The sequence below is a fragment of the Bubalus bubalis genome, chromosome 5 (genome assembly GCF_019923935.1).
Source record: "Bubalus bubalis isolate 160015118507 breed Murrah chromosome 5, NDDB_SH_1, whole genome shotgun sequence".
In the NCBI taxonomy this organism is placed as follows: Eukaryota; Metazoa; Chordata; class Mammalia; order Artiodactyla; family Bovidae; genus Bubalus; species Bubalus bubalis.
This window is the reverse complement of record NC_059161.1, coordinates 40,946,932-40,974,851: the sequence shown is the minus strand read 5'-3', so window position 1 is coordinate 40,974,851 and position 27,920 is coordinate 40,946,932. Positions and strand designations below refer to the sequence as shown.

General features: G+C 36.3%; 1 protein-coding gene across 6 annotated transcripts in view; it reads left to right on the top strand.

Moving 5' to 3' along the window:
- SUCO (SUN domain containing ossification factor) overlaps positions 1-27,920 on the top strand; it is a 90,456-nt gene that overhangs the window by 59,891 nt on the left and 2,645 nt on the right. For 5 of the 6 annotated variants that reach the window (XM_025285922.3, XM_025285923.3, XM_025285921.3 and 2 more), the window contains 7 exons: positions 415-505; positions 4,099-5,262; positions 12,867-12,954; positions 15,652-15,756; positions 17,657-17,811; positions 18,264-18,355; positions 27,291-27,346. In XM_025285922.3, coding sequence (XP_025141707.2) covers positions 415-505; positions 4,099-5,262; positions 12,867-12,954; positions 15,652-15,756; positions 17,657-17,811; positions 18,264-18,355; positions 27,291-27,346 — 1,751 coding nt within the window. Of the gene's footprint in view, positions 1-414; positions 506-4,098; positions 5,263-12,866; positions 12,955-15,651; positions 15,757-17,656; positions 17,812-18,263; positions 18,356-18,634; positions 18,726-27,290; positions 27,347-27,920 lie in introns of all 6 variants that reach the window. The other variant, XR_003109466.3, reaches the window with a different exon arrangement.

Here is a 27,920-nt window from a genome sequence, read left to right as displayed (position 1 = left end):
GTCAAATCACTACGTTGTACACATGAAAATGAATATAATGTTGTATGTCAAATATACTTCAATAAAATTTAGTTCTAAGTGCAAACTTAAAATGTCCCATTTATTTCTTCTTATTCTCTTTAGTAACTCCAGTGTCTTATTAATCATGTAAGATTACACAAAACTCATAGTTACTTGCTTTAATTTTCTGAGAAGTTGAGAAAGAATATGCACTACTTATAGTTGTGACTTTCAATGATTATTTCTTTTTAAAAGAACTTGATGGAAAAAAAAAAGCAGAGTCTGCAGTAGAAAACCTGTTTGCCTTTTTTCTTCTTCCTTGAGAATCTAAAGTTCCTTATTTGTTATAGTGAAATATTTTCATGGTATAGCTTTTTAAAATTAAACTCAGTATGGACATCTTTCTTAAAATAGGAAATAAAACTATATCTGAGAATGCTTCTGCCACAGCTGCACCCAAAATGCCTGAATCAGCTCCTGTTTCAGCTCCTGTTCCATCACATGAGTAAGTTATATTGGGATATTAGAGTTCTATTAAAAGGGAGATATACTTGTACATAAAAAGGTACTTGTGATCTGTAGAAAATGAAAAACTCTGAATCATGGGACAGACATTCCACAGCCACTTAAAACATCTTTGAGTTGCTTTTTGTATACTGGCAGTTCACCGTAGATAGACCAAATCTGTGTTATTTTGATATAGTGTTACTTTTATTATTTACAATACTTAATCTTTTCCTTATTGCAAATAATTAACTCTGCAGGTATAAGTTTGAGGACAAATTTTAAAGACGTGTTTTTATTGAGTTCAGATTTAAAAGCCTTGATTATTTATATATCTGTGCTATGCCTAGAAAGCTATACAGGGTACCTGAAATACTTAGAGCAGTGATTTTTAAACGATGTGTTGGTCACACAGCTTACTCTTAGAGTGTTCAATTTCTGAAATTGAATGATACAGGTCTTTCCCCAGGTTGCAGTGGTTACTTTGGGCAGGGATATATATGCGTCAGTCAGTCAGTTCAGTCGTTCAGTAGTGTCCGACTCTTTGTGACCCCATGGACTGCAGCACACCAGGCTTCCCTGTCCATCACCAACATGGAGCTTACTCAAATTCTGGTCTTTTTCTAGACCAGAGGTAGAGGTGATTAAGGTTTATACCTCAACCTCTGATCTAAAATAGATAGGCTCATTAATGATTTGGGTTATTGGGGTAATCTGGTTATAGTTATTATAAATTTAGCTATGTATATTTCATTAGATATACTCCTTGTAAACTTTGACAGACATTTCTCTCAGAGGAACACTACATAATGAGATAAGATATTTACATGAAACAGTTCAAGGTAATAAGTAATGAAACCTGCAGTGAGTATGGTTTTGAGCTGTAATTCCAAGGTACTATGTTAATTTAAAAATGAGATTTTTGTGCTTTGACGGGCACAGTGTCAAATTTGTGTTTTCCTGAAATATAACATTATGTGTTACTGATTCCTAGATGGTCCTAAGAAATCTCTTGGATAGAAATTCTTGAAGTTTCTAATTATGTGGATCTGTCTCGGTTTTGTAACTAGGTTCTTCAGTGACTAACACATAGTATGTCTTTATTTTTCAAAACTAAATTACACACACACACACACACACATACATTTACCCCCTCGTGTGTGTGTGTGTAAATATTTATTGAAAGATACCACATCTGGCTAATGTAGCAGTTTTTACTCTTCTGCTTTAGAGTTTTGTTTTTTAGTAGATATTCTTATATAACTTTCTTTACTTAATGTTTCTTCATGTATGTTTTAAATTCTTTTTGATGATTATATGGCAGTCCTCTGAAAAAAATAAAAGAATCCATGATACAGTATCACTTAAAAGTTTTTATGAAATGATGACTTACTTTCTTTTCCCAGGTTTGAGTTTCTTAAAGTGTAACTCTGATTAGAGTGTATACATAGATGATAGGGCTTCCCTGGTGACTCAGATGATAAAGAATCTGCCTTCAGTGTGGGAGACCTGAATTTGATCCCTGATCTTCCCTGCTTGGGAAGATTCCCTGGAGAAGGGCATGGCAACCCATTCCAGTATTCTTGCCTGGAGAATCCCCATGGACAGAGGAGCCTGGCAAGCTACAGTCCATGGGGTCACAAAGAGAAGAACACGACTGAGCAACTAAGCACAGCACAACACAAAGATAGTATAACTTAATTTTTACCAAATTATTCAATTTAGTTGTAAGAAATATTGTGTAAAGACTATATACAGCTGTCTATATCTGTATCATTTGTTAAGGGAAGCTTAGCCTAATTATGTTTTAATTTAGTCTGTTTACTATTTTATTATTAACAAAATGAAAGTCCAGCTTTTAGATATTGTCTTTTAAAAAAAAATTTCTGTAGAAAAATATATATTTTTTAATGTGGACTATTTTTAAAGCCTTTATTGAATTTGTTATGATATTACTTTTGTTTTATGTTTTGGTTTTTTGACTCTGAGCATCTGTGATCTTAGCCTCCTGCTGCTGCTGCTGCTGCTAAGTCACTTCAGTCATTTCCAACTTTGTGCGACCCCATAGACGGCAGCCCACCAGGCTCCCCCGTCCCTGGGATTCTCCAGGCAAGAACACTGGAGTGGGTTGCCATTTCCTTCTCCAATGCATGAAAGTGAAAAGTGAAAGTGAAGTTGCTCAGTCGTGTCCGACTCTTAGCGACCCCATGGACTACAGCCTACCAGGCTTCTCTGTCCATGGGATTTTCCAGGCAAGAGTACTGGAGTGGGGCGCCATCGCCTTCTCCTGACCAGGGATCAAACTCATACCCCTGCATTGTAAGACAAAGTTCCAGTCAGTGGACTGCAAAGGAAGTCCCTAGATAACTGGTGGTTTTTTTTTTATTCCTACTTTTGCTGTTATGATATTAGACTTCATTTAAAGACATTTCCTGGCAATTTTAGTAGTGTTTCACAGTAGGAAAATTTACATATGAAGATTTATTTTTGGTATTCAAATTACTTTGTTTTTTCAAATTATACCTTTGTTGCTACAAAGCCTGCACCTGGAAATTCATTACCTTTATCTTGGAAGGGACCACGTATTATAATTTTCAACACTGTTCCCACCAGCTTGAATTCCCCACTCTTCCCTACTGGACACTCATACTCCAGAGACCAAAGATAGGACTAAGTTAGTGACACTAATAGTTTATTATTAGCCAGGATTTCCATTACAATGATTAAGTATTTAGCTTTCAATAGCTGAAAATTAGCCTAGATAATACTGAGATTATTTGGGGGGAGTAGAGATATTTTCTTCTTTCTAGAGCAGATAATCCTGTGTGTGTGTGTGTAATGCCACATTGAAATTCCTCAAATCTCCATAGAGAAATGATCTTTGAGAAATCTGCAGATGACCCTTGAATAATGGGTTTGAAGTGTACAGATCTATTTACACGTGGATTTTTTCGTTAGTAAATACTGCAGTACAGATGATCTCGGTTGGTTGAATCTGTGGATGCAGAACTAAAGTATAGAGGAACTGTGGATATGGAGGACAGGCTGTAAGTTACACAATGTGTAAGGCCGCAACTCTGACTTGCTGCGTACAGTTCAAGGGTCAACTGTAGGATGACTCTTGAAAGTAGGATACTCAGGCACAAAGTGCATTTGTAGTAAGAGTCCTGGCTTCTTGTTCTAACTGGGACTTTCATAGCCCTTGGGTAGCTCAGTTTCTGATATAAGGGGTGATAAAGCTTGTGATATTGATGAATATGGGAGGAAGGGTACTATCTTCACTAAATGGAAATATATTCAGTAAAGGTACTATGTTCAGTAAATGGAAATATTTGCATAACAAACTATTCTTAAATAGGGATTAAAGACAAACTTGATTTGGTAAATACAGTGATTTGAATCATCTGGCTTGTCACTTGATAGATTATCTTTCTGTTACCATTCCTGAATAATACTGTTTTTATAATGAAAGTGATTTGAAGGATAGTAATTCATTCAAAGTAAATTTGAGTGTTTTCTGTACTTCCCCTTCTTTTTATCTTATGTGTGATACATTTATTTTCCTTAAGCATAATTACGGATATGTATTTCTAGGTTTGAAACCACTGAAGGACACGTACATGACACCGAGTCATTGTCACCAGATACTACAAAAGAAAGTCCCATTGTACAGCTAGTTCAAGAAGAAGAGGAGGAGGCAAGTCCTTCTACAGTGACCCTTCTGGGTAGTGGTGAACAAGAGGATGAAACATCACCTTGGTTTGAGTCAGAGACACAAATATTTTGCAGTGAACTCACCACAATTTGTTGTATTTCTAGTTTTTCAGAATATATATATAAATGGTGTTCAGTTAGAGTTGCTCGTTACCGGCCACGCAGCAGAACTGCTCTGAGTAAACAAAAAGAGTATCTTATGTCAGCTGAACCACCACTAGTACTTCCTGAAGAACCAGTAGATGTTTCATTATTGCAGCCTCCAGGTGGAGAGCCAGAGAGTAAGAAGAAGGAAAAGGAAGCTGAAACCAGTGTTCTAGATGATTTAAGTGGTGTGCTCCAGGAAGATTTGATTAATCACACTTTAGATGCAATTGAACTTGAACCAAGCCATCCTCAAACTCTTTCTCAGTCTGTTCTCTTAGATGTTACTCCAGAAATCAACTCATTATCTAAAATAGAAGTATCTGAGCCTGTTAAATATGAGGCAGGGCATTCACTATCACAAGTGATTCCCCAAGACAGTTCTGTTGAGGTTGATAATGAAACAGAAAAAAGGTCTGAGAGTTTTAGTTCTATAGAGAAACCAGCTGTGATCTCCGAAACAAAAATACTTGATAAAGTAATGGATAATGTTGTAAAAGAAGACATAAACTCCATGCGAATTACCACAAAGCTATCTGAAACAATAGTGCCACCTGTAAACACAGCTACTATGCCAGACATTGAAGCTGGGGAAGCCAAAATGAACATAGCTGACACACCAAAGCAAATTTCCACTCCTGTTGTGGATTCTTCTTCATTACCTGAAGTAAAAGACGATGAACAGTCTCCAGAAGATGTCCTTTTAAGAGGGTTACAGAGGACAGCTACAGATTTTTATGCTGAACTGCAAAACTCCTCAGATCTAGGATATGCTAATGGAAATCTTGTACATGGATCAAACCAAAAGGAATCAGTATTTATGAGACTTAATAACCGTATTAAAGCCTTAGAAGTTAACATGTCTCTCAGTGGTCGCTACTTGGAGGAACTTAGTCAAAGGTAAGCTTTCTTATGAATTAGCACAATCCACTTTGCACAGTGAGTTAAGTAGCAGAGTCTAATCTGACTAAAAGAGAGGATTTAATTATCTCATGATTCCTTGGGGGCTCAATGGTTAAGAACTTGCCTCCAATGCAGGAGACATGGGTTTAATCTCTGGGTCAGGAAGATCCCCTGGAGAAGGAAATGGCAACCCACTCCAGTATTCTTGCCTGGGAAATCCCATGGACAGAGGAGCCTAGCAGGCTATAGTCCATGGGGTCGCAAGAGATAGACACAGCTTAGCGGCTAAACAATGAATGTAATAGTAATAAGCAGCATTTTAGCTGGACAGAGAAAGTTATTTGGATGTTGGTCAGAATTTTAAGAAGTGATTTTCATTTTTAGAAATACTAAGTGACATAATAAATTTGAATTATCTATATCAGTTTCTCCTTTCTCCTGTTGCTTAACTTTAGCTACTTTTGCTGTTTCATTCCCAGAGCAGTCATGGAAAAATTAAAGTTTATAGACCTTAAAGCTCTTTGTGGAACTTGACTAGGTATTAATTAAGAATTTAAATAAGTGAATACTGGAATAGACTAAACTAGATAATTAGGCAACATTTGAACTCTTTCAGCAAGTATCCAGAATCCTAGTCCTAGTTGTAATAATTTATCTTCTTGTGCTTATAAAAATGCCAGAGGCAATGTCAGTTTGCTTCTGCAGTGATGAAGACCCCTGCCACAGTTCTCCACATTTTAAGCCAATTTTTGTTATTGTTGTTGTTCCTTAAGTGTCATTGTGCCTTAGGACTTTTCCAACATTTTATAACCACAAGGAGCTCAGTGCCCAGAATTTCTGAAATACTACCTTTTCCTAATCCTCCTAAATTAAAATGCTACTAATGAAATGTCTCTAAAGTCATTCAATTCAGTTCAGTTCAGTCGCTCAGTCTTGTCCGACTCTTTGCGACCCCATGAGGGGGTCTGCAGCAGACATGAGGGCTGCAGCAGACAGCCCTCCCTGTCCATCACCAACTCCCGGAGTCCACCCAAACCCATGTCCATCGAGTCGATGATGCCATTCAACCATCTCATCCTCTGTGGTCCCCTTCTCCTCCTGCCCTCAATCTTTCCCAGCATCAAGGTCTTTTCAGATGAGTCAGCTCTTCGCATCAGGTGGCCAAAGTATTGGAGTTTCAGCCTCAAAATCATCATTATATACTAAAAGATATTGCTTCTTAATTCATACATATACTTTATTGGCAAATTATACGTGGGTGTGTGTGCATGCTTGCATCATAACTTGCTCAAGCCTCTCCCCACTCCCACCCTTTGTACGCCCACTAAAGGAACCACTGAAGTCACACATGGTAAACCTTTTTTTTTTAACTGAGATGTAATTGATGTGTAACATTATGTTATTTCGGGTATAACAATGATTTGATATTTGTATATGTTCTAAATGATTATCACGGTAAATCTGTGAATATGATCACCATGTAGTTACAGGTTTTTTTCCTATTGATAAGTTTTAAGATCTACTCTATTAGCAACTTTGAAATATACAATCCAGTATTATCAACGGTAGTCAACATGCTATATATTATGTTCTTATTCAGTTCAGTTGCTCAGTTGTGTCCAACTCTTTGTGACCCCATGGACCGTAGCATGCCAAGCCTCCCTGTCTATCACCAACTCCTGGAGCTTACCCAAACTCATGTCCATTGAGACAGTGAGGCCATCCATCCATCTCATCCTCTGTCGTCCCCTTCTCCTCCTGCCCTCAATCTTTCCCAACATCAGAGTCTTTTCCAGTGAGTCAGCTCTTTGCCTCAGGTGGCCAAAGTATTGGAATCTCAGCTTCAACATCAGTCCTTCCAATGAACACCCAGGACTGTTCTCCTTTAGGATGGACTGGTTGGATCTCCTTGCAGTCCAAGGGACTCTGAAGAGTTTTCTCCAACACCACAGTTCAAAATCATCAGTTCTTAGCTTTCTTCACAGGCCAACTCTCAACATCCATACATGACCACTGGAGAAACTATAGCCTTGACTAGATGGACCTTTGTTGACAAAGTAATGTCTCTGCTTTTTAATATGCTGTCTAGGTTGGTCATAACTTTCCTTCCAAGGAGCAAGTGTCTTTTAATTTCATGGCTGCAATCACCATCTGCAGTAATTTTGGAGCCCCCAAAAATAAAGTCAGCCACTGTTTCCACTGTTTCCCCATCTATTTGCCATGAAGTGATGGGACTGGCAGCCATGAAATTAAAAAGATGCTTACTCCTTGGAAGGAAAGTTATGACCAACCTAGACAGCATATTAAAAAGTAGAGATATTACTTTGTCAAAAAATGTCTGTCTAGTCAAGGCTGTGGTTTCTCCAGTGGTCATGTATGGATGTGAGAGTTGGACTGTGAAGAAGTTGATGCTTCTGGACTGTGGTATTGGAGAAGACTCTTGAGAGTCCCTTGGACTTCAGGGAGATCCAACCAGTCTATCCTAAAGGAGATCAGTCCTGGGTATTCATTGGAAGGACTGATGTTGAAGCTGAAACTCCAATACTTTGGCTACCTGAGGCGAAGAGCTGACTCATTTGAAAAGACCCTGATGCTGGGAAAGATTGATGGCAGGAGGAGAAGGGGACAACAGAGGATGAGGTGGTTGGATGGCATCATTGACTCAACGGACATGGGTTTGGGTGGACTCTGGGAGTTGGTGATGGACAGGAAGGCCTGGCATGCTGCAGTTCATGGGGTACCAAGGAGTCAGACATGACTGAGTGACTGAACTCAACTGAACTGATGGGACCAGATGGCATGATCTCAGTTTTCTGAATGTTGAGCTTTAAGCCAACTTTTTCACTCTCCTCTTTCACTCGAATCAAGAGGCTCTTCAGTTCTTCACTTTCTGCTATAAGGGTAGTGTCGTCTGCATATCTGAGGTTACTGATATTTCTCCCGGCAATCTTGATTCCAGCTTGTGCTTCTTCCAGCCCAGCGTTTCTCATGATGTACTCTGCATATAAGTTAAATAAGCAGAGTGACAATATACAGCCTTGACGTACTCCTTTTCCTATTTGGAACCAGTCTGTTGTTCCATGTCCAGTTCTAACTGTTGCTTCCTGACCTGCATATAGGTTTCTCAAGAGGCAGGTCAGGTAGTCTGGTATTCCCATCTCTTTCAGAATTTTCCACAGTTTATTGTGATCCACATAGTCAGAGGTTTTGGCATAGTCAATAAAGCAGAAATAGATGTTTTTCTGGAACTCTCTTGCTTTTTCGATGATCCAGTGGATGTTGGCAATTTGATCTCTGGTTCCTCTACCTTTTCTAAAACCAGCTTGAACATCTGGAATTTCACAGTTCACGTATTGCTGAAGCCTGACTTGGAGAATTTTGAGCATTACTTTGCTAGCATGTGAGATGAGTGCAATTGTGCAGTAGTTTGAGTATTCTTTGGCATTGCCTTTCTTTGGGATTGTGATGAAAACTGACCCTTTTCCAGTACCATGGCCACTGCTGAGTTTTTCAAGTTTGCTGACATATTGAGTGCAGCACTTTCACAGCATCATCTTTTAGAATTTGAGATAGCTGAACTGGAATTCCATCACCTCCACTAGCTTTATTTGTAGTGATACTTCCTAAGGCGCCCTTGACTTCACATTCCAGGATGTCTGGCTCTAGGTGAGCAGTCACACCATCGTGCTCATCTGGGTCATGAAGATCTTTTTTTTACAGTTCTTCTGTGTATTGACTATGCCAAAGCCTTTGACTGTGTGGATCACAATAAACTGGGGAAAATTCTGAAAGAGATGGGCATACCAGACCACCTGATCTGCCTCTTGAGAAAAGTGTATGCAGGTCAGGAAGCAACAGTTAGAACTGGACATGGAACAACAGACTGGTTCCAAATACGAAAAGGAGTTCTTCAAGGCTGTATATTGTCACCCTGTTTATTTAACTTATATGCAGAGTACATCATGAGAAACGCTGGACTGGAAGAAACACAAGCTGGAATCAAGATTGCAGGGAGAAATATCAATAACCTCAGATATGCAGATGACACCACCCTTATGGCAGAAAGTGAAGAGGAACTCAAAAGCCTCTTGATGAAAGTGAAAGTGGAGAGTGAAAAAGTTGGCTTAAAGCTCAACATTCGGAAAACGAAGATCATGGCATCCGGTCCCACCACTTCATGGGAAATAGATGGGGAAACAGTGGAAACAGTGTCCGACTTTATTTTTCTGGGCTCCAAAATCACTGCAGATGCTGACTGCAGCCATGAAATTAAAAGACACTTACTCCTTGGAAGGAAAGTTATGACCAACCTAGATAGCATATTGAAAAGCAGAGACATTATTTTGCCAGCAAAGGTTTGTCTAGTCAAGGCTATGGTTTTTCCTGTGGTCATGTATGGATATGAGAGTTGGACTGTGAAGAAGGCTGAGCGCTGAAGAATTGATGCTTTTGAACTGTGGTGTTGGAGAAGACTCTTGCGAGTCCCTTGAACTGCAAGGAGATCAGCCCTGGGATTTCTTTGGAAGGAATGATGCTAAAGCTGAAACTCCAGTACTTTGGCCACCTCATGCAAAGAGTTGACTCATTGGAAAAGACTCTGATGCTGGGAGGTATTGGGGGAAGGAGGAGAAGGGGATGACAGAGGATGAGATGGCTGGATGGCATCACTGACTCTGGACGTGAGTCTGAGTGAACTCCGGGAGTTGGTGATGGACAGGGAGGCCTGGTGTGCTGCGATTCATGGGGTTGCAAAGAGTCGGACACAACTGAGCGACTGATCTGATCTGATCTGTGTATTCTTGCCACCTCTACTTCATATCTTCTGCTTCTGTTAGGTCCAGACTATTTCTGTCCTTTATTGAGCCCATCTTCACATGAAATGATCCCTTGGTATCTCTAATTTTGTTGAAGAGATCTCTAGTCTTTCCCATTCTATTACTTTCCTCTATTTCTTTGCACTGATCACTGAGGAAGGCTTTCTTATCTCTCCTTGCTATTCTTTGGAACTCTGCATTCAGATGCTTATATCTTTGCTTTTCTCCTTTGCTTTGCACTTCTCTTCTTTTCATAGCTATTTGTAAGGCCTCCCCAGACAGCCATTTTGCTTTTTTGCATTTCTTTTTCTTAGGAGTGGTCTTGTTCTCTGTCTCCTGTACAATGTCACGAACTTTGTCCATAGTTCATCAGGCACTCTATCAGATATAAGCCCTTAAATCTATTTCTCACTTCCACTGTATAATTGCAAGGGATTTGATTTAGGTCATACCTGAATGATCTAGTGGTTTTCCCCACTTTATTCAATTTAAGTCTGAATTTGGCAATAAGGAGTTCATGATCTGAGCCACAGTCAGCTCCTGGTCTTGTTTTTGCTGACTGTATAGAGTTTCTGCATCTTTGGCTGCAAAGAATATAATCAGTCTGATTTCGGTGTTGACCATCTGGTGATGTCCATGTGTAGAGTCTTCTCTTGTGTTGTTGGAAGAGGGTGTTTGCTATGACCAGTGCATTCTCTTGGCAAAACTGTATTAGCCTTTGCCCTGCTTCATTCTGTACTCCAAGGCCAAATTTGCCTGTTACTCCAGATATTTCTTGACTTTCTACTTTTGTATTCCAGTCCCCTATAATGAAAAGGACATCTTTTTGAATGGTAGTTCTAGAAGGTCTTGTAGGTCTTCATAGAACCATTCAACTTCAGCTTCTTCAGCCTTACTGGTTCGGGCATAGATTTGGAGGATCACCGTGATATTGAATGGTTTGCCTTGGAAACGAACAGAGATCATTCTGTCATTTTTGAGATTGCATACAAGTCTGCATTTTGGACTCTCTTGTTGACCATGATGGCTACTCCATTTCTTCTAAGGGATTCCTGCCCACCGTAGTAGATATAATGGTCATCTGAGTTAAATTCACCCATTCTAGTCCATCTTAGTTTGCTGATTCCTAGAATGTCGACATTCATTCTTGCCATCTCCTGTTTGACCACTTCCAATTTGCCTTGATTCATGGACCTGACATTCTAGGTTCCTATGCAATATTGCTCTTTACAGCATTGGACCTTGCTTCTGTCACCAGTCATATCCACAGCTGGGTGTTGTTTTTGCTTTGGCTCCGTCCCTTCATTCTTTCTGGAGTTATTTCTCCATTGATCACCAATAGCATGTTGGGTACCTACCTACCTGGGGAGTTCATCTTTTCAGTGTCCTATCTTTTTGCTTTTTCATATAGTCTTATTACTTCATCATTTTAAGTTGTACCCTTTGCCCACCTATTCCCCCTGCTATTGACAATCACCAGTCTGTTCTCTGTATCTATGAGTTTAAGATTTTGTTTTTAATTCCACATGTAAGTGAGATCATATGATATTTGTCCATCTCTGACTGGTTTCTCATAGCATAGACCCTCAAGGTCCATCCATGTTGTCACAAATGGCAAAACTTCCTTCTTTTTTATGGTTGCATAATATTCCATGGTATACACATACCACATTTCTTTATCCATTCTTTTGTTGATTAGTTTGCTTCCACTTCTCAGCTCTTGTACATACTGCTGCAGTGAATATGTGATGCAGGTATCTTTGCAGGATAGTGTTTTTTGTTTCCTTCAGATAAATGCTCTAAAGCGGAATGGCTAAGTCATATAGTAGTTCTGCTTTAATTTTTTTGAGATACCACCATACTGCTTCCTGTAGTGTCTACACCAATTTACATTCCTACCAACTGTACAAGGGTTCTTGTTTTTATACATCCTCTCGAACATGTTATTTTTTGTGTTTTTGATAATAGCTATTTTAATAGATGGGGTGGGGGGTGGTAACTTCATTGTAATTTTGATTTGCATGTCCCTTATGTTGAGTATCTTTTCATCTTCTTCCATCTATTTGTTTTCTTTGGGAAAATATTCAAATTCTCTGCCAATTTTTAAATGGTTTGTTTTTTGCTGTTGAGTTGTATGAATTCTGGATGTACTCAATATATTGGATATTAACCCTTATAAGATTAATTAATGGCTTGCATATATTTTCTCCCATTTGGTAGGTAGCCTTTTCATTTTGTTGATGGTTTCTTTTTCTTTGTAACTTTTCAGTTTGATATAGTTCAACCTGTTTTTGTTTTTGGTGTTAAATCCAAAAAACATTTCTGACTGAATTCAAGGAACTTACTGCCTATGTTTTCTTCTAAGAGTTCTGTTGTTTCAGTTTTTACATTTAAGTCTTATATACATTTTGAGTTTTTTGTGTATGGTGTAAGATAAGGGTCCGGTTTCTGTTGCTTGTGGGTGTTTGGTTTTCCTAGCACCATTTATAGAAGTGACTGTCCTTTCCCCATTGTGTATTCATAGATCTTTTGTTATAAATTGACTATGTATTTTACCGGTAAATCTTCTGTAGCAACAAGGAGCATAGAATTGCTGTTGAGGTAGCAAATACCTCAAGGGACCTCTTTATTTTACCTTTATAAGTTTTCCTTTATTGCACAGACCTCAATCAGAGTCATTTTCAGAAATATGGCTTTATCTCATATGTTGAAATCAGAAGTATATTTCCAATAATAAATTAGTAAATAAGAAATTAAAACCAATTTAAATCAATTGTTACTCCATAGGTACCGAAAACAAATGGAAGAAATGCAAAAGGCTTTCAATAAAACAATAGTGAAACTTCAGAATACTTCAAGAATAGCAGAGGAGCAGGTTGGTCATCTTCATGTCTTACTTTTTACATAAAGTTCCATTGAATTTTATAGGCTCTGTCTGGTTAGAAGGATCAGTAATGTTCGTTCACTTTTTCCCTGATAGTTGATGATTACTCTGTAATACAATGCTTTATATTTCTAGCCCTTAGTATCAGTATATACCCAAAAGAAAATTTTCTTGAGCATTATTCATGTTACATTTCAAGATTTGTATGTGTATATATGTGGGTAGAAGTGTAGTGGTTTTTTTTGAAATTTTGTTCAAGCCTAAAATAATTTGTGGGTTTCTATATAGACAGTTTTTTTGTTTGTAAGTAAGAACAGCTCTAGTTCATTTTAATCCTTGTATTTTTTTCTTCTTGTTTTCTCTTATCTCTTACTTAGAGCTATACAGTGATACAATAGGACTGGTGATAGTAGCCATTTCCCTGTCTTGTTGATTTTAAGGGATTGATTTCTGTATTTCACCATTAAATGTGATGTTCATGAATAATTGTTTTTATGGTTTGTTACCATGATGAAGAAATTTTATACTTTTCTAAAGGCTATTTGGGACTAAAGGATGATGAAATGAGGTAAAGAAGTCTCAAGTTGCAGAGTTGCATCGTACTCTGAATTTGTGACACATAATTGTGGTTCCAAGTAAAATTCTTCCAACCTGCTTTTTTTTTTTTCAGTTGAGGTTTGAAAGTTATTTGCATATTCTAAGTACAAGTTCTTTATCAGAGACAGGCTTTGCAAATATTTTTTCCCTATCCATTACTTGTTTTCTCATTCTTTTAAAGAGCAGAATTTGTTCAAGCCCTGTTTACCTGTTTTCTCTTTGCTCTACAGAAACTTTGCCTAACCCAAAGTCACAAAGATTGTTTGCTTATGTTTTCTTTTAAAATTTCTATAGTTTTAGTTTTACATTTGGTTTTACGATCTATTTTAAATTCTGTGTGTTACAGTGTTATAAAGTATGGATCAAAGTGCTTTTTTGTGAGGGCTAGGGGATTGAGAAACGTGAATATTCCTTTCTTCCAGCATCATTTGTTGAAAAGACTATCTTTTCTCCACTGAATTTTCTTTGCACTTCCTTTAAGTCAATTCGCCATATACATGTGGCTGTGTTTCTGGGTTTCTCTTCTGTTTTGTTCATCTACTTGTCTTTTTCTTGATACTACACTGTTGTGATGGCTAGCTATATAGGAACTCTTGAAACCAGATAGTGTGAATCCTCCAACTTTGCATTTCCTTTCCAAAATTGTTTTGGCTAATCTGGATTTGACTAACATAGATTTTAGAATCAATTTTTCAGTTGCTACCAGAAACAAAAACCTGTTTAGGTATTGATTGGGATTATGTTGAATTTATAGATCAATTTGGAGAGTTGATGTTTTAAATAGTCTTAAGTCCTCTGTCCCATGAACACAGTATTTATTTAGTTCTTTATTAATTTTAATATTTCCCTCTATATTTTCTGTTTGCTTTCTATGTAAGTCTATGTTTTATGAAAGATTCTTTAAGTACTTTTAAAATAATCTTGTGTACCATTAGCACTATTGGAAATAAATCTTGATTAGAAGTGTTAACCAATATCATAAATTTAATAATTTATCCTTTAAAACTGTCTGCAGTTTATCAGTGTTTGTCAATTGTGAGTCAAAAGAAACAGTTTAATGACTCACATTCAGCATTCTAAAAAGATGAAATAGGATAGAAAGTACCACAGTGGATCACAGTGAGGGAAGTAAGTGAAACTTCTTGTTACAGTTTTATACATCTACCTACTCTCCACCCCCACCCACCCCCATACATAGTCCAGACTTAAAACTTATTTAAATGTAAAGTTGAAATATTTAACTTTAGAATCATAAATGGCTATGTAGATATTTCATATAAGATCCTAAATTAAAGTGTTAGATTTTCTTGACTTCCTGCTGCCTTCTTTTCCTTCTTCCAAAATTTACTAGTAAGTACACATTTTCAGTACAGTCTGCTTAGTGTAGGTTCATGACCATGAGCATATTGCATAAGCTTCTAAAATATGCATGTAAGTGATATTTTAAATAAATACATGTTTGTTCATTATAAGTTTCTAAAATTCTGATAGATGGGTGTTCTTGATGAATTTCTTTTCACTGGTGGTAACCTAGCTTTGATTAGATGATCCATTGTCGTTTTTTGACTGTGTGACTTCCTAAGTTTCACCCTATCATGCTCTGAAATAAAACTTTTAAAACCTTCTTGGTATGAGCCTGCTTTGTATCCAGAAACATTCTTCAAAAATTTTTCAGTGTGTCTTTGTATTGACTGCTTTGGTTTAGAAAAGTCACACTTGACAAAATGACGATTTTGCAGATAGCTGGTTATATACTGTTTTACACATATGGAGTCCACATTAACTTGAGAAGTAGTTTATTAGAATTTGCTAGGCAATATTCTACATGGTAGCAGTGAATGGCAAAAGGTGTTTTTGTTTGCTCAGGTCAGGGAGAAAGGTTGAATAGTCTTAATTAGATTCTTAAGGGTTTTAGATTTTTTTTTTTAATTTCTGGTCCAGATTTATAATATTCATTCATTAAGAGCTACCTATTAATATGTCACTCCGCCTTGAGGAATTTAACAGTTTTTCTAGATTATTTTATTTGAATTTATAATGTAGCTAATGTGTACATGAAACACAAAATATTTATTTCTTCCTTTATTATAGGATCAGCGGCAAACTGAAGCCATCCAATTGCTGCAAGCACAGCTGACCAACATGACACAGCTTGTTTCAAATTTATCAACAACAGTAGCAGAATTAAAACATGAGGTAATTGTTACTGATGGTACTGTAGGAAACAGTGTCATAAAGGTTGGCTTCATATCTAAGAACTTTAATCCAAGAAGATTGTCATTTATAGAGAGCTTTTACAGAACACCAGAATGTGGTAGTTTAAAGTTATGGAAATACATTAATTATCATAATGCTTTAGAAAACATGGCTTTTATAGCTTAGGCCTTAGCTATAATACAGTTATAAAGCAATTCTATTAGGCCTTTTGAAAACCATTGGTAGTTGCAGTATATACTTCATTTTCAGTTCAGAAAAGCTTATTATTAAGTTGCTTGCTGCTGCTCAGTTGTGTCCAACTCTGTGACTCCATGAACTAGAGCCCACCTGGCTCCTCTGTCCATGGAATTTTCTAGACTGGACTGGAGTGAGTTGCCGTATCCTCCTCCAGGGGATCTTCCCAACCCAGAGATTGAACCCGTGTCTCTTGCGTTTCCTGCATTGGCCAGGTGGATTCTTTCATTTACCGCTGAGCCAGCTGGAAGCCCCATTAAGCTGCTTAATGAAACAAACTTTTCATTGATTTAAGAAGCATTTATTGCAACACAAGTGTGTGTCAGGCATGAACTGTCCAGTCCTTGGTTTAGGCATACAGCAGTCAGTAGCCCCTGGTAGAGAATGACACGTTTATGTATGGACTGGTGGTGCTCTAAGTGTTGCTGTTTTGGCTCAGGTGGTGTTGGAAGGCTCACCTGAGGAAGTGACGTTAGAACTGAGTGCTCAAGAGAAGTTAGCATCCACACAGAGCTTGGGGTCAGAACAGGCCTGTTAGTAGCAGAAGTAGGACAAAGGGCCTGTGATTAAAAACAGTGTAATGTGTTTGGGGTCGGAAAGAAGGCTGGTGTGCAATACATAACAGACATCATTCCATGTCTGTTCATGGAGAGCTACCTCATCCCCGGATTCTGTAGTTTGCACTGTGGCCTGGCATTCCTGTGGGTTTATGCACTTAACCCATGAAGCCAAGTGCATAGTTTCTTATGTTTTGCTTGATAATTAATTTTGCAACAAAGGTCTTAATTCACAAAAAAAAAAAAAAAAAGAAGAAGAAAGCTGGTGTAGCTGGAACAGAGTGAATGTGAGAGGTGAGGGTAAGAAATGAGTTCAGGAAATCAGCAGAGATCTGATCATGTAGCCCTTTGTAGGCAGTTTAGAGTTTGAATTTTATTCTCATCATTGCAAGTCATTGGAAAGTATTAAGTAAAGAAGTAACATGGATCATTTCATCGACAGCAGTTTGAGAACTCCCTACTTGCTCTGTGGAAAATTGCTTCTTTGAGACCATCTAGAGCGCAAGTAGGGAGGAGACCAATTAAGGCAGTGATTGAAATAGCCTGAATGAGGTGATGTTGGCTTGGTTTAGGATTTTAGGAGTGGGGAATAGTGTGGAGTTGCTAAACTCAGGATATAGTTAAGAGATAGAAGGACAAGCTTGTTGGAATTTGGATGTAGGTCATAAGGAATTAAGGGTGATCCTTAGGCTTAAATCACTGGGTAATGGGTGGTTTAGTTTTGTATGAGAAAGACAGGTAGGAGCATTTTTTTTCCCTCACTCAAAAGGATAGTACAAATGATAAAAAATGAAATGTATGTGGCAGAGTGTAAGATTGGAGAACATAGGTGAAAGGCATACATGTGTTCATCGTACTATTTTTTAAACTTTTCCATGGGTTTGAAAATTTTTAAAGAATGAGAGGGGGAAAGAAGAAAAAGGAAAACGTTGCCTTTGTAGTACATTTTCAAAGGACTTGGCCTGCATTTATGATTTTGAAGAACTTTGAAAAAAATGTTTAAAATGGTTTGTCCTTTGAACTTCAGATTTCAGTGGTTTTTCCTAATATGATTTTCAAATTGTTATTAAGCTCTCTTCTCATCTCAGGTTTCAGATCGACAGAGCTATCTTGTCATATCTTTGGTTCTCTGTGTTGTCTTGGGACTGATGCTTTGTATGCAGCGTTGTCGAAACACTTCTCAATTTGATGAAGATTATATTTCAAAACTTCCTAAAAGTAATCAGTATCCAAGCCCTAAAAGGTAAGTCAGCATTATTTCACAATTTTCCTCTTATTTGAGAAACTTGAGCAAGTGAAAGATACTGAGATAATTTCTCTCCCCATATGATTATCTTGAAACCAAAATGTTAAAAACTTGGAACTAGTGAGAGGGTCCTGTGCCTGGAAGGTTCTGTAGACTCTGATAGAGAAAACACTAAGTACATAAAAAACCCATGTAGTGGTTGTGAAAGATACTTCAATGTGGAATTCAAAGGGGGAGGAGGAGAATAGGTATTTTAATACAGCACCTTTTAGAGAATAATTGGTGAATTTTTTTTTTTTTTTACATGTGTTATCTATAACTGGAGTGTTACCTTAGAGATAAGTCCTATATGGCATGTACAGTTTTCTTGCATTCACCTAACCCCAAATACAGAGTAAATTATATGTATTTTACTCATCATTCCCAATGTTGATTTTTCTTAATGTTAGGTGTTTTTCTTCCTATGATGATATGAGTTTGAAAAGGAGAACTTCATTTCCACTCATCAGATCCAAGTCTCTACAGTTAACTGGGAAAGAAGGTAGATTTTTGTGCATATGTAACATGTATATAGAAAAGTGAATCTAGCTTCCTTCTAGAACAAGTATAATGTCAATGTTGTGTTGGAGACCGTCTGCAACCGAACAGTGGGTGTGAGTGGCCTTTGTGCTGTGTTGAAGCCACTACCATTTCCACACTTTACCTTTGTTCCTAAAAGTCCAGAGGGTGGGGTGGGACGGGGGGCTTAGTTTAATTAGCCATTAATTAGCCATTGATAGCCTGTTTGCACATGCTCCTGTTTAGAAGTATTTCTTTTTAGAAAGGGGTGTTTGAGAAAGTTCAGCAGATATGGAAAACCTGAATGTGCTCCCATAGTATCCTGTGCTTATCTGCCTCCTCTTCCTATACAGGTAGGACCCCTTTTGTCTCTAGGACTGTGAGGCACTTTATGAAAAATAAATCTTTTTCTTTTTTACAGTCTAAGGTCTATAATAGTATTCCATAGTCTAACACTTGATGAATACTTAAATTTAATAAACGAATGAATGTGTACTGAGTGGCTTTCATATATCAGTACTTTTTTTTTAATTTTATTTTTTAACTTTACAATATTGTATTGGTTTTGCCATATATCAACATGACTTTTTAATATTAGTACTGTAATTAGTGCTTACTGAGACATATCTTCATAGCAATATTAAAATAATTAATTGTATATTTCAGCTAATGCTTTCTTAATAATCATTGGATTCTCTTTCTTTAGGATTTAGTAACTGAGCAGTGTGTTTCAATTGATTAAATCATTCAGGCAATCATTCCTGTGCTGCTCTGGTTTACTGTTACCATGAAACTTTACGGATTTAATCCGTAAACATGTGTCTTTACTTAAAAATAGTAAATTTCTTCCTACTTCCTGCTCTTTTCTTTTTTTTCTTTTGGCTGATATGTCTTTTTATAATTGAATTTTTTTAATGAAGTATAATTTGTACAGGATTTTATACTTAATCATTTATAAAGTTTGGTGGATTTTCACAAACCACACATAACTATGTGACCATCACCCAGATTAAGAAGTACAGCATTATTTAGCACCCCAGAAACTTCCTTGTGCTCCTTAGTCATTACCCATTTCCTCTCAGTAGAGTCACTGCTTATTTTGATATTGTGAGATTCACCATGTCGTTGAGTATAGTTGTAGTTAGTGTTGCCTTATGCAAACATACTATTCATTATTCGTTTCCATTGGATTATTTTCTTGCATACACACATCTGTTGGGTATATAGCAGAAATGGAATTGCTGGATCATAAGATTCTGTCTACTCCACTTTAGTAAATACCACCACACAGTTTGCCAAGAATGTTGTGTGAACATTCAGCTGTTTTTTAGAGTTCCATTTGTTCCACATCCATATTAAGATTTAACATTTAGTATTATTGATCTTTTAGCTGTATTCGTGTGATTATGAAATACCAATATGTTGAGGTGTTTTTCCTTCTCAGCATTTCTTGTCCCATTCTAAATTAGTTGAAAGCCTGACTGTTTCTCTTCTTTTTATGTAACTCTTCAAGGCCAGGTAGAACATAGCCTTTTGTACCTGATAGTAATATTACTTGTATTTTAAACAACTGTATCATCTTGGTTCATCTTTATAATTTAAAAAGTTGAGTACAATAGTCAAGAAGCTAATTCTGATTCTGCTATTTATTAATTCATTTATTTCTTCTCCTAATTTGAATTAAATATCTTCTTATGACATTTACTATTGTCTACTTTGATTTTAGCCATCTTTGTACTTGCCTTATTTTTAATTCCAAACTCTATGAGAAGGGCCCATTTCTTATTTTGTTTTCTTATTGTAGTAAAAAAACATACAACATAAAATTTACGAACTTGAAATTTAAGTTTCTCTTAGAAATTTAATTATTTTATATATATACTTCAGTAATGTTTAGTATGTTCACAGTGATGTGAAACAGGTCTCCAGAAGTTTTTCATTTTGTAAATCTGGAACACTGTATTTATTAAACAACTACCTTTTTTCCCCTTCCTCCCAGCCCCTGGTCACCATCAATGTGTTTTCTGTTCTTGTGAATTTGAATATTTCAGATACCTTATATAAGTGAAATCATTTATTATTCATCTTTCTCTGACTGGCTTATTTCACTTAGCATAATGTCCTCAAATTTCATCCATGTTGTAACATGTGACAGGATTTCTGTTTAAAGACTGAATAATATTATGTTGTACAGATAGATACTATACTTTGTTTATTCATCTGTTGATGGGCACTTGGGTTGCTTCTGCCTCTTGGCTATCGTGAAATAATGCTGCTGTGAACATGAGTGTGCAAATATGTCTTTAAGTCCTTGCTTTCAGTTCTGGATATGTAGTTGACCCTTGAACAGTGCTGGAGTTAAGGCCACCAAATCTGTACAGTTGAAAATATGTGTATAATTTATTGTTAGCCCTCCATATCCGTGGTTCCTCCATTTTTGAGGTTCTGCATCCATGGAGTCAGCCAACCACATATTATGTAGTTCTGTAGTATTTACTGTTGAAAAAAAATCCACATATAAATAGACTCACATATCCATGTATAAGTAGACTTCAAACCCATGTTATTAGAGGGTCAGCTGTGTACTCAAGCGCGATTGCTGAATCATATGGTAGTTCTATTTTGTGAAGAACCTTTACAGTGTTTTCCATAGTGCTTGCAGCATTTTACAATTCCACCAACAGTGCATAGTGGTTCCAGATTTCTCCACATCCTCACCAATACTTGTTTTCTGTTTTGATAGTAGCCATCCTGATGGGTGTGTGGTGATACCTCATTTTGCTTTTGATTTGTGTTTCTCTGATGATTAGTGATGTTGATCATCTTTTCATATGTTTGTTGGCCATTTGTAAATCATCTTTGAAGAAATGTCTATTCAAGTCCTTTGCTCATTTTAAAACCAGGTTATTTTTTGCTTAATTGTAGGAGTTCTGTATATTCTGGATATTAATCCTGCATCAAGTATATGATTCACAGATACATTCTCCCATTCTGTAGGTTGCATTTTCATTCTGATGGTTTTGTCCTATGATGGACAAAATCTTTTTAAGTTTGATGTAGTCCTCTTTGTCTCTTTTTGCTTTTGTTGCTTGTACTTTAACTAGTACATCTAAGAAATCATTGCCAAGGCCAGTGTTATAAAGTTTTTATAACTTTGGAAAAAGAAACTTTGTAACACTGGCCTTGGATGTGACATTTAAAGTACAAGCAACAAAAGCAAAAACAAAGAGGACCACATCTATTTTGAGTTAATTTTTGTATATTATGTAGGATAATGGTTCAACTTCATTCTTTCACATGTAGATATCCAGCTTTCTAGCAGTGTTCATTGAAGAGACTATTCATTCCCCATTGAATGGTCTTGGCACCCTTGTTGAAGGTTATTTGACCATTTGTGTGAGGGTTTATTTCTGGACTGTTTTTTTTCCCCCTGTTGTTCTGTATGTCTGCCTTTATACCAGTACTGTTTTGATTACTGTGTTTGAAATCAGGCAGTGTGAGTCCTATAATTTTATTTTTCTTTTTCACAATTGCTTTGCTTATTTAAGGTACTTGGGATTTGATATGAATTTTAAGATGCATTTCATTAAAAAAAAGAATGCTATTGGAATTTTGATAGGGCTTATACTTAATCTGTAGGTCGTTTTGGTAGTATATGGACATCTTGACAATATGAAATCTTCCAGTCATGAACATGAGATATTTCTCAGTTTGTTTGTACCTTCTTTAATTTTTTTCATCAGTGTCTTATAGATTATACTTAGATTTGCATCTCTCACTTCTGTTGACCATCCAAGTAGACCTAAACTATTTTGATTTTTGTAATACATTTTTGTTGTGAAATACCAAAAAGTGCATAAAACTGAAATGTGCAACATGCAGAGTAATTATAAAGTGAACACCTGTGTAACTAACACCCAGATCAAGAAATAGAGCAAGACCAGCACTTTTGGTATTGCTTTTTGTAGAGGTAACTATCTTGATTTTTGAATTAGTTGTCATCTTCATTTTCATAAGTTTTACCATCAGTGTTTGTGTTCCTCAGCAATACAATTGGATTTTTGCCTGGTTTTGAGCTTTTGATAAATGAAATTACACTATATATACTCCTTTTGCCTTCTTTCCTTCAACATTCTATTTGTAAGGTTCATATACATAATTGTACTTCATTTTCAATATTGTATAGTATTTCAGTAGCTGACTAAATTACAATGTAGTTATCCATTCTGCTGTGTTATTTACAGTTTGGGGCTATTACAGATAATGCTGGTGTAAACATTCCCTTTGTTTGTATATAGGCAGAGAGTTGCCTAAGTTTCTCTAGGAATATTTTTGTTGTTGTGTTGCTAAGTCATTTCCTATACTTTTGCAAGTCCATGGATTTTTGCAAGCCTACCAGTCTCCTCTGTCCATGGGACTCCCCAGACAAGAATACTGGAGTGGGTTACCATTTCCATCTGGGGTGGAGGAGTGGGGGATGGAATCTTTCTGCCCCAGGAGTTGAAGCTGCCTGCTTGGCAGGCGTATTCTTTACTGCTGAGCCACCTGGGAAGCCCCCCCTAGGAATATTACCTAGATGTAAAATTGCTGGGTTGTAGAGTATGCTAATCTATAAGTTATAAGATAATGGCATACTTTTCCAAAGTGGTCATACCAGTTTATCCTTCCACCAGTACCATGAGAATTTCCATTGTCTATACTTTTGCCAGCGGACAGTCAGAATTGTCAAGTTTTAAAGTGTTTGTTAACCTTATTTCAGTTATAATTTGCATTTACCTGATTACTAGTGAAGTTGAGCATGCTTACTTAGGCCTTTTAATCATTCGACTTTCTTGGACATTGAAATTTTTGCCTGTTCTTTTATTTGGTTGTTTACCTCTTTCCTGTTGGCTTATAGTTATTTTTAAAATTTGTATCCTAATTGTTAGTTCGTTAATGTTGCAGATAATCTTATTTCACTCTTGAGGCTATTTATTTTCTTTTACATGGAGTCTTTTTAAATAAGAAAAATAAGCTTTTAATTTTAATGTAATCAAACTTCTGGGATTTTTTTTCCCGATGTGGTTAGTGCTTCTTCTGTGTTGTTTAAACAGATTTTTTTTTTTTACTGTTTATGGATGATATTCTCTTATAGTTCTAGTGTTTGGTTTTTATTTTTAGATTTCTAAGATACCTGGAATTGATTTTTTGTATGTGGTTTTAGGTAGGGAATCCATTGTAAAATTTGTATGAAATTCAGTTGTTTTAGGTTGCTTGGCCATTATTGGGTCTTTGTTTCCATGTAAATTTAGAATCATTTATTAAGTGTTTCATTGAAAAATTATTAGGCTTTTGGTTGATTACATTGACTCTACATATCAATTTGGGAAGAACATAGCATCTCTGTGTACTCCAAAAAGCCAAACTTTTGAAAGTTTTATTTCTAGAATATTTTTTGATGTTGTTGAAAATTGCGTTTTATGTGTGTTTGTGTTTATTGCTGGTATGTAGAAACGCAGTGGATTTTTGTGCTGTTGACATTTGCCATATTCTTTGATTCTCTGCCTGCTGGATCTTCGGATAGAGGAGTGTTAAAGTCTCCAGCTGTAATAGTAGATTCATCTGTTGCTTCTTGTAGTTCTACCAGTTTTTGCCTCATGTATTCTGCCATTCTGTGAGATGCATACAGAATAGAGATTGTTATGCTTTTTGGATAATGGACCCCTTTATCATCATGAAATATCCCTCTTTATCCTGAATAAATTTCCTTGCTCTGAAGTTTACTCTCTCTGAAATTAATATGCCATTCCTGCTTTCTTTTGATTTGTGTTAGCATGGTATATCTTTCTTCATCCCTGTGTCTTTAATCTCTATGTATCTTTATATTTAAAGTGGACTTCTTATGAGCAACATATGGTTGAATCCTGTTGTTTGATCCACTTTTACAGTCTTATAAATTGGTGTATTTAGGCCTTTAAGTTTAAAGTGATTTGATATTTATCCAACTATATTTGCTATATTTGTTACTCTTTTCTATTTGTTGCCCTCATTCTGTATTCCTGTTACTATCTTCCACATTTTTTCTGCCTTTTGTGGTTTTAACTGAGCAAATTATATAGTTTCATTTTTTTCCTTTCATAGCATATGTTAAAAAATTATGACTTTTTTTTAGGGTCCCAGAGTTTACAGTATACATTTACAACTAATACAAGTCCACTTTCAAATATATATAACAACAAAATATTTCTAATTCTTCTCTTCCATCCCTTGTATCAATGCTGTCATTCTTTTTATTTTTACCTAATCTTGTCTATTTACATAAGCATACTCAAGTACTTTGTTGCTATTATTATTTTGAACAAATTGTTATGTTATGGATTAAGAATAAGAAAAAGTGAAAGTTTTTATCTTCCTTTCCTTTATTCCTTCTCTGATGCTCTTACTTTATGCAAAGATGGGTTTCTAACCTACCTTATTTTCCTCCTTTCTAAAGAACTGCTTTTTAACATTACTTGTAAAGCAGGTCTGTTGGCAATTTTAGGTCCTCAATTTTAGCTTATATCTTTGATTTTTTGAAATTTGTATATGATAGGCCTTGTTGCAGTATTTTGGGCATTTGTCCTGCTTGTTGTTCTAAGTTTCCTGGAGCTGTGGTTACTGTCTGATGTCAATTTGATGTCTGATGTCATTATTACTTAAAATATTGCATCTATTCCTTTCTCCCTTCCTTATCCTCCTGTATTCTCATTACTTGTATGTTACACCTTTTGGAGTCATCCCATGGTTTTTGGATAGTCTGTTCAATTTTTTTTTTTTTTAAGTCTTTTTTCTCTTTGTATTTTAGATTTGGAAATTTCTATCGTCATATTCTCAAGTTTAGTGGTTCTTTACTCAGTCTATTAATGAACCCAGAGGCATTCTTCATTTTTGTTCCTGTGTTTGATCTCTATCTAGCATTTTTTAAACTCCTTTTTAGAATTTTTCTGCTTATATTATCCATCTCTTCTTGCATGTTGTCTGATTTTTTTCAATCTACATCCTTAATGTATTTTTTTTTTAAATTCCTGATCTAATAATAATGTCAACATTTCTGTCATATCTAACTCTGGTTCTGATGCTTGTTCAGTCTTTTCAAACTATGTTTACTCTTTTTAAAATGCCTTGTAATTTTCTGTTGAAAGAGGAGTATAATGTACAGGTCGTCTCTAATTTATGATGATTTGACTTGATTTTTCAACTTTATGATTGTGTGAAAACAACATGTATCCAGTAGAAACTGTACTTTGGTTGTTGATGTCTCCCTGGCTAGGAATATGCAGTATGATTCCATGTTGCTAGACAGCGGTGGCAAGGTCTCTGGGCAAAAATGACTTGCGTTTCACTTGACGGGCCTGGATTCCTGCTTTTCCTTCATTTGTGGCCTGGGATTACTTACTTAGTCTTGACAGCCTAAGTAAGTGCTGTTGATGCTGCCGCTAAGTTGCTTCAGTCGTGTCCAACTCTGTGCTACCCCATAGACGGCAGCCTACCAGGCTCCCCCGTCCCTGGGATTCTTCAGGCAAGAACACTGGAGTGGGTTGCCATTTCCTTCTCCAATGCATAAAAGTGAAAATGCAAGTCGATCATGCATGTCCTACTCTTCGCAACCCCATGGACTGCAGCCTACCAGGCTCCTCCGTCCATTGGATTTTCCAGGCAAGAGTACTGGAGTGGGAAGTGCTGTTGGTGACTTACGAAAAACATTGCTTTTAGTGGAAAATTCGATCTGAAAACCATTAGCAATCATTCCTAGAAGTAGACGTTGTGTTTTTTTGTTTTTTTTTTTTAAAAAGCAATTTGAATGAGATTAGTAATCTAGTAGAAATGACTGTTTAAAGGAATCATTGGATATTTTTATATATTTGATGACTTTCTCAACAAGTTTCTAAGACATAATGTGAAAAATGATAATTCATTGAATCATGTTATTAGTAAATTTCTGGCACATGAAGTTTATTATGAATTTGTTACTTACAAACTTAACGCCTGCATCAAACCATAAATCATTTACTTTTAGTGGGTTGAATAGGACTAAAATCTCATAGCCCCTCTTTTATATGTACATTTATCTTGTCACTAAAGCTGTCTTGAATGTGCTTAAAGTAATGAAACCTAAGAAACTTAAGTATTTTTGATTTTCTTGTCGTACCAGAGTGTTCTGGTATTGATCACAATGAATCATAGTTTTGATCACAGTAAATCATAGTAATAAACAATTAGGAAAAACTTGTTAAACTTCCTTTTGTGTGTATGTTCCTTGAACTGACTTTCATACTATGTGCTTGTTGCACATAATTAACCCATAATTGCAACACAATGTGGAGTTTAGTCTTTTAGAAAAAATATTCATATGATCTGTAAGTTTGGTATTAGCTTACCTGGTAATGTTATTTTTCTTATCAAGTTCAGAGGATAGAGGGTTCCCAGGTGGCTCAGTGGCAAAGAATCCGCCCACAAATGCAGGAAACATTGATTCTATCCCCAGGATAGAAGATCCACTCTAGTATTCTTGCCTGGGAAATCCCATGGACAGAGAAACCTGGTGAGCTGTAGTCCATGGGGTTGCAAAAAAGTTGGACACGATTTAGCTACTAAACAACAAGAGGGTAAAGCTGGTCCAAACAAGGATCCTTACTGTGTTGGTTGAGAGCCAGCTGTTAGTTAAAAACTTAAGTTATTCAATGATGACCAGTCAAGCCCAGGATAAGAATGGTGCCCTCTTCTACCTTGTTGCTTTAGGCTCTCTAATTTCAAATGCATAAATACATGTTTAACCTGTTACAAATATAAGTTCATTGGTTCTGTTATGAAAATAATCATAAATGGATAATAGTTATAGTATTTAATCATAGTAGAATCTACTTTACATTTTATATCTGCCTTTCTGTTTTTTCTTACAGTAGATCCAAGTGATTTGTACATTGTAGAACCCCTCAAGTTCTCTCCAGAAAAAAAGGTAATGCTTTGTTTCCTTTCAAGTGTATTGGTGTGTTATGTGGATGTAGATGAAGAAATAGGTGAAAGTTTTACTATAACCTTAACTGGTCCTTAAACTTACTGTTTATTTTCAATTATGATAATGATTTGTTTACAGGGTCTGCAAACTGTTGCCCATAGGCCATATATGGCCTGTTTTATTATGATCCTGGAACCATTTTTAAAGGGTTATAAAATAAAAGTGAATAGGAGAGAGAGTGTGTGACCTGAAAAGCCTAAAATACTTACTGTCTGGCTTTTACAGAAAAAACTTGCTGACCCCTTGTTGATAGTTATTGTTTATTATCAGTGCATGTCAGGCAGTGTGTATACCTATTCCTGTAATCCTCATATCAACCTGAAAATGATACTTTCCCCATTTTTTAAGTGAGAAAACTGAAACTCAGAATTTGTATCTTCTTTAAATGACCCATTAAAGAGGTGGCAAAAATCAAAATAGACTTTTTTGGTTACAAAGTGCGGGCTTTTCCCATTTTGCCTCTGAAAGTAAGTTGTACTCATTAGAGGTCCAGGTAGCTCAGTGGTAAAGAATC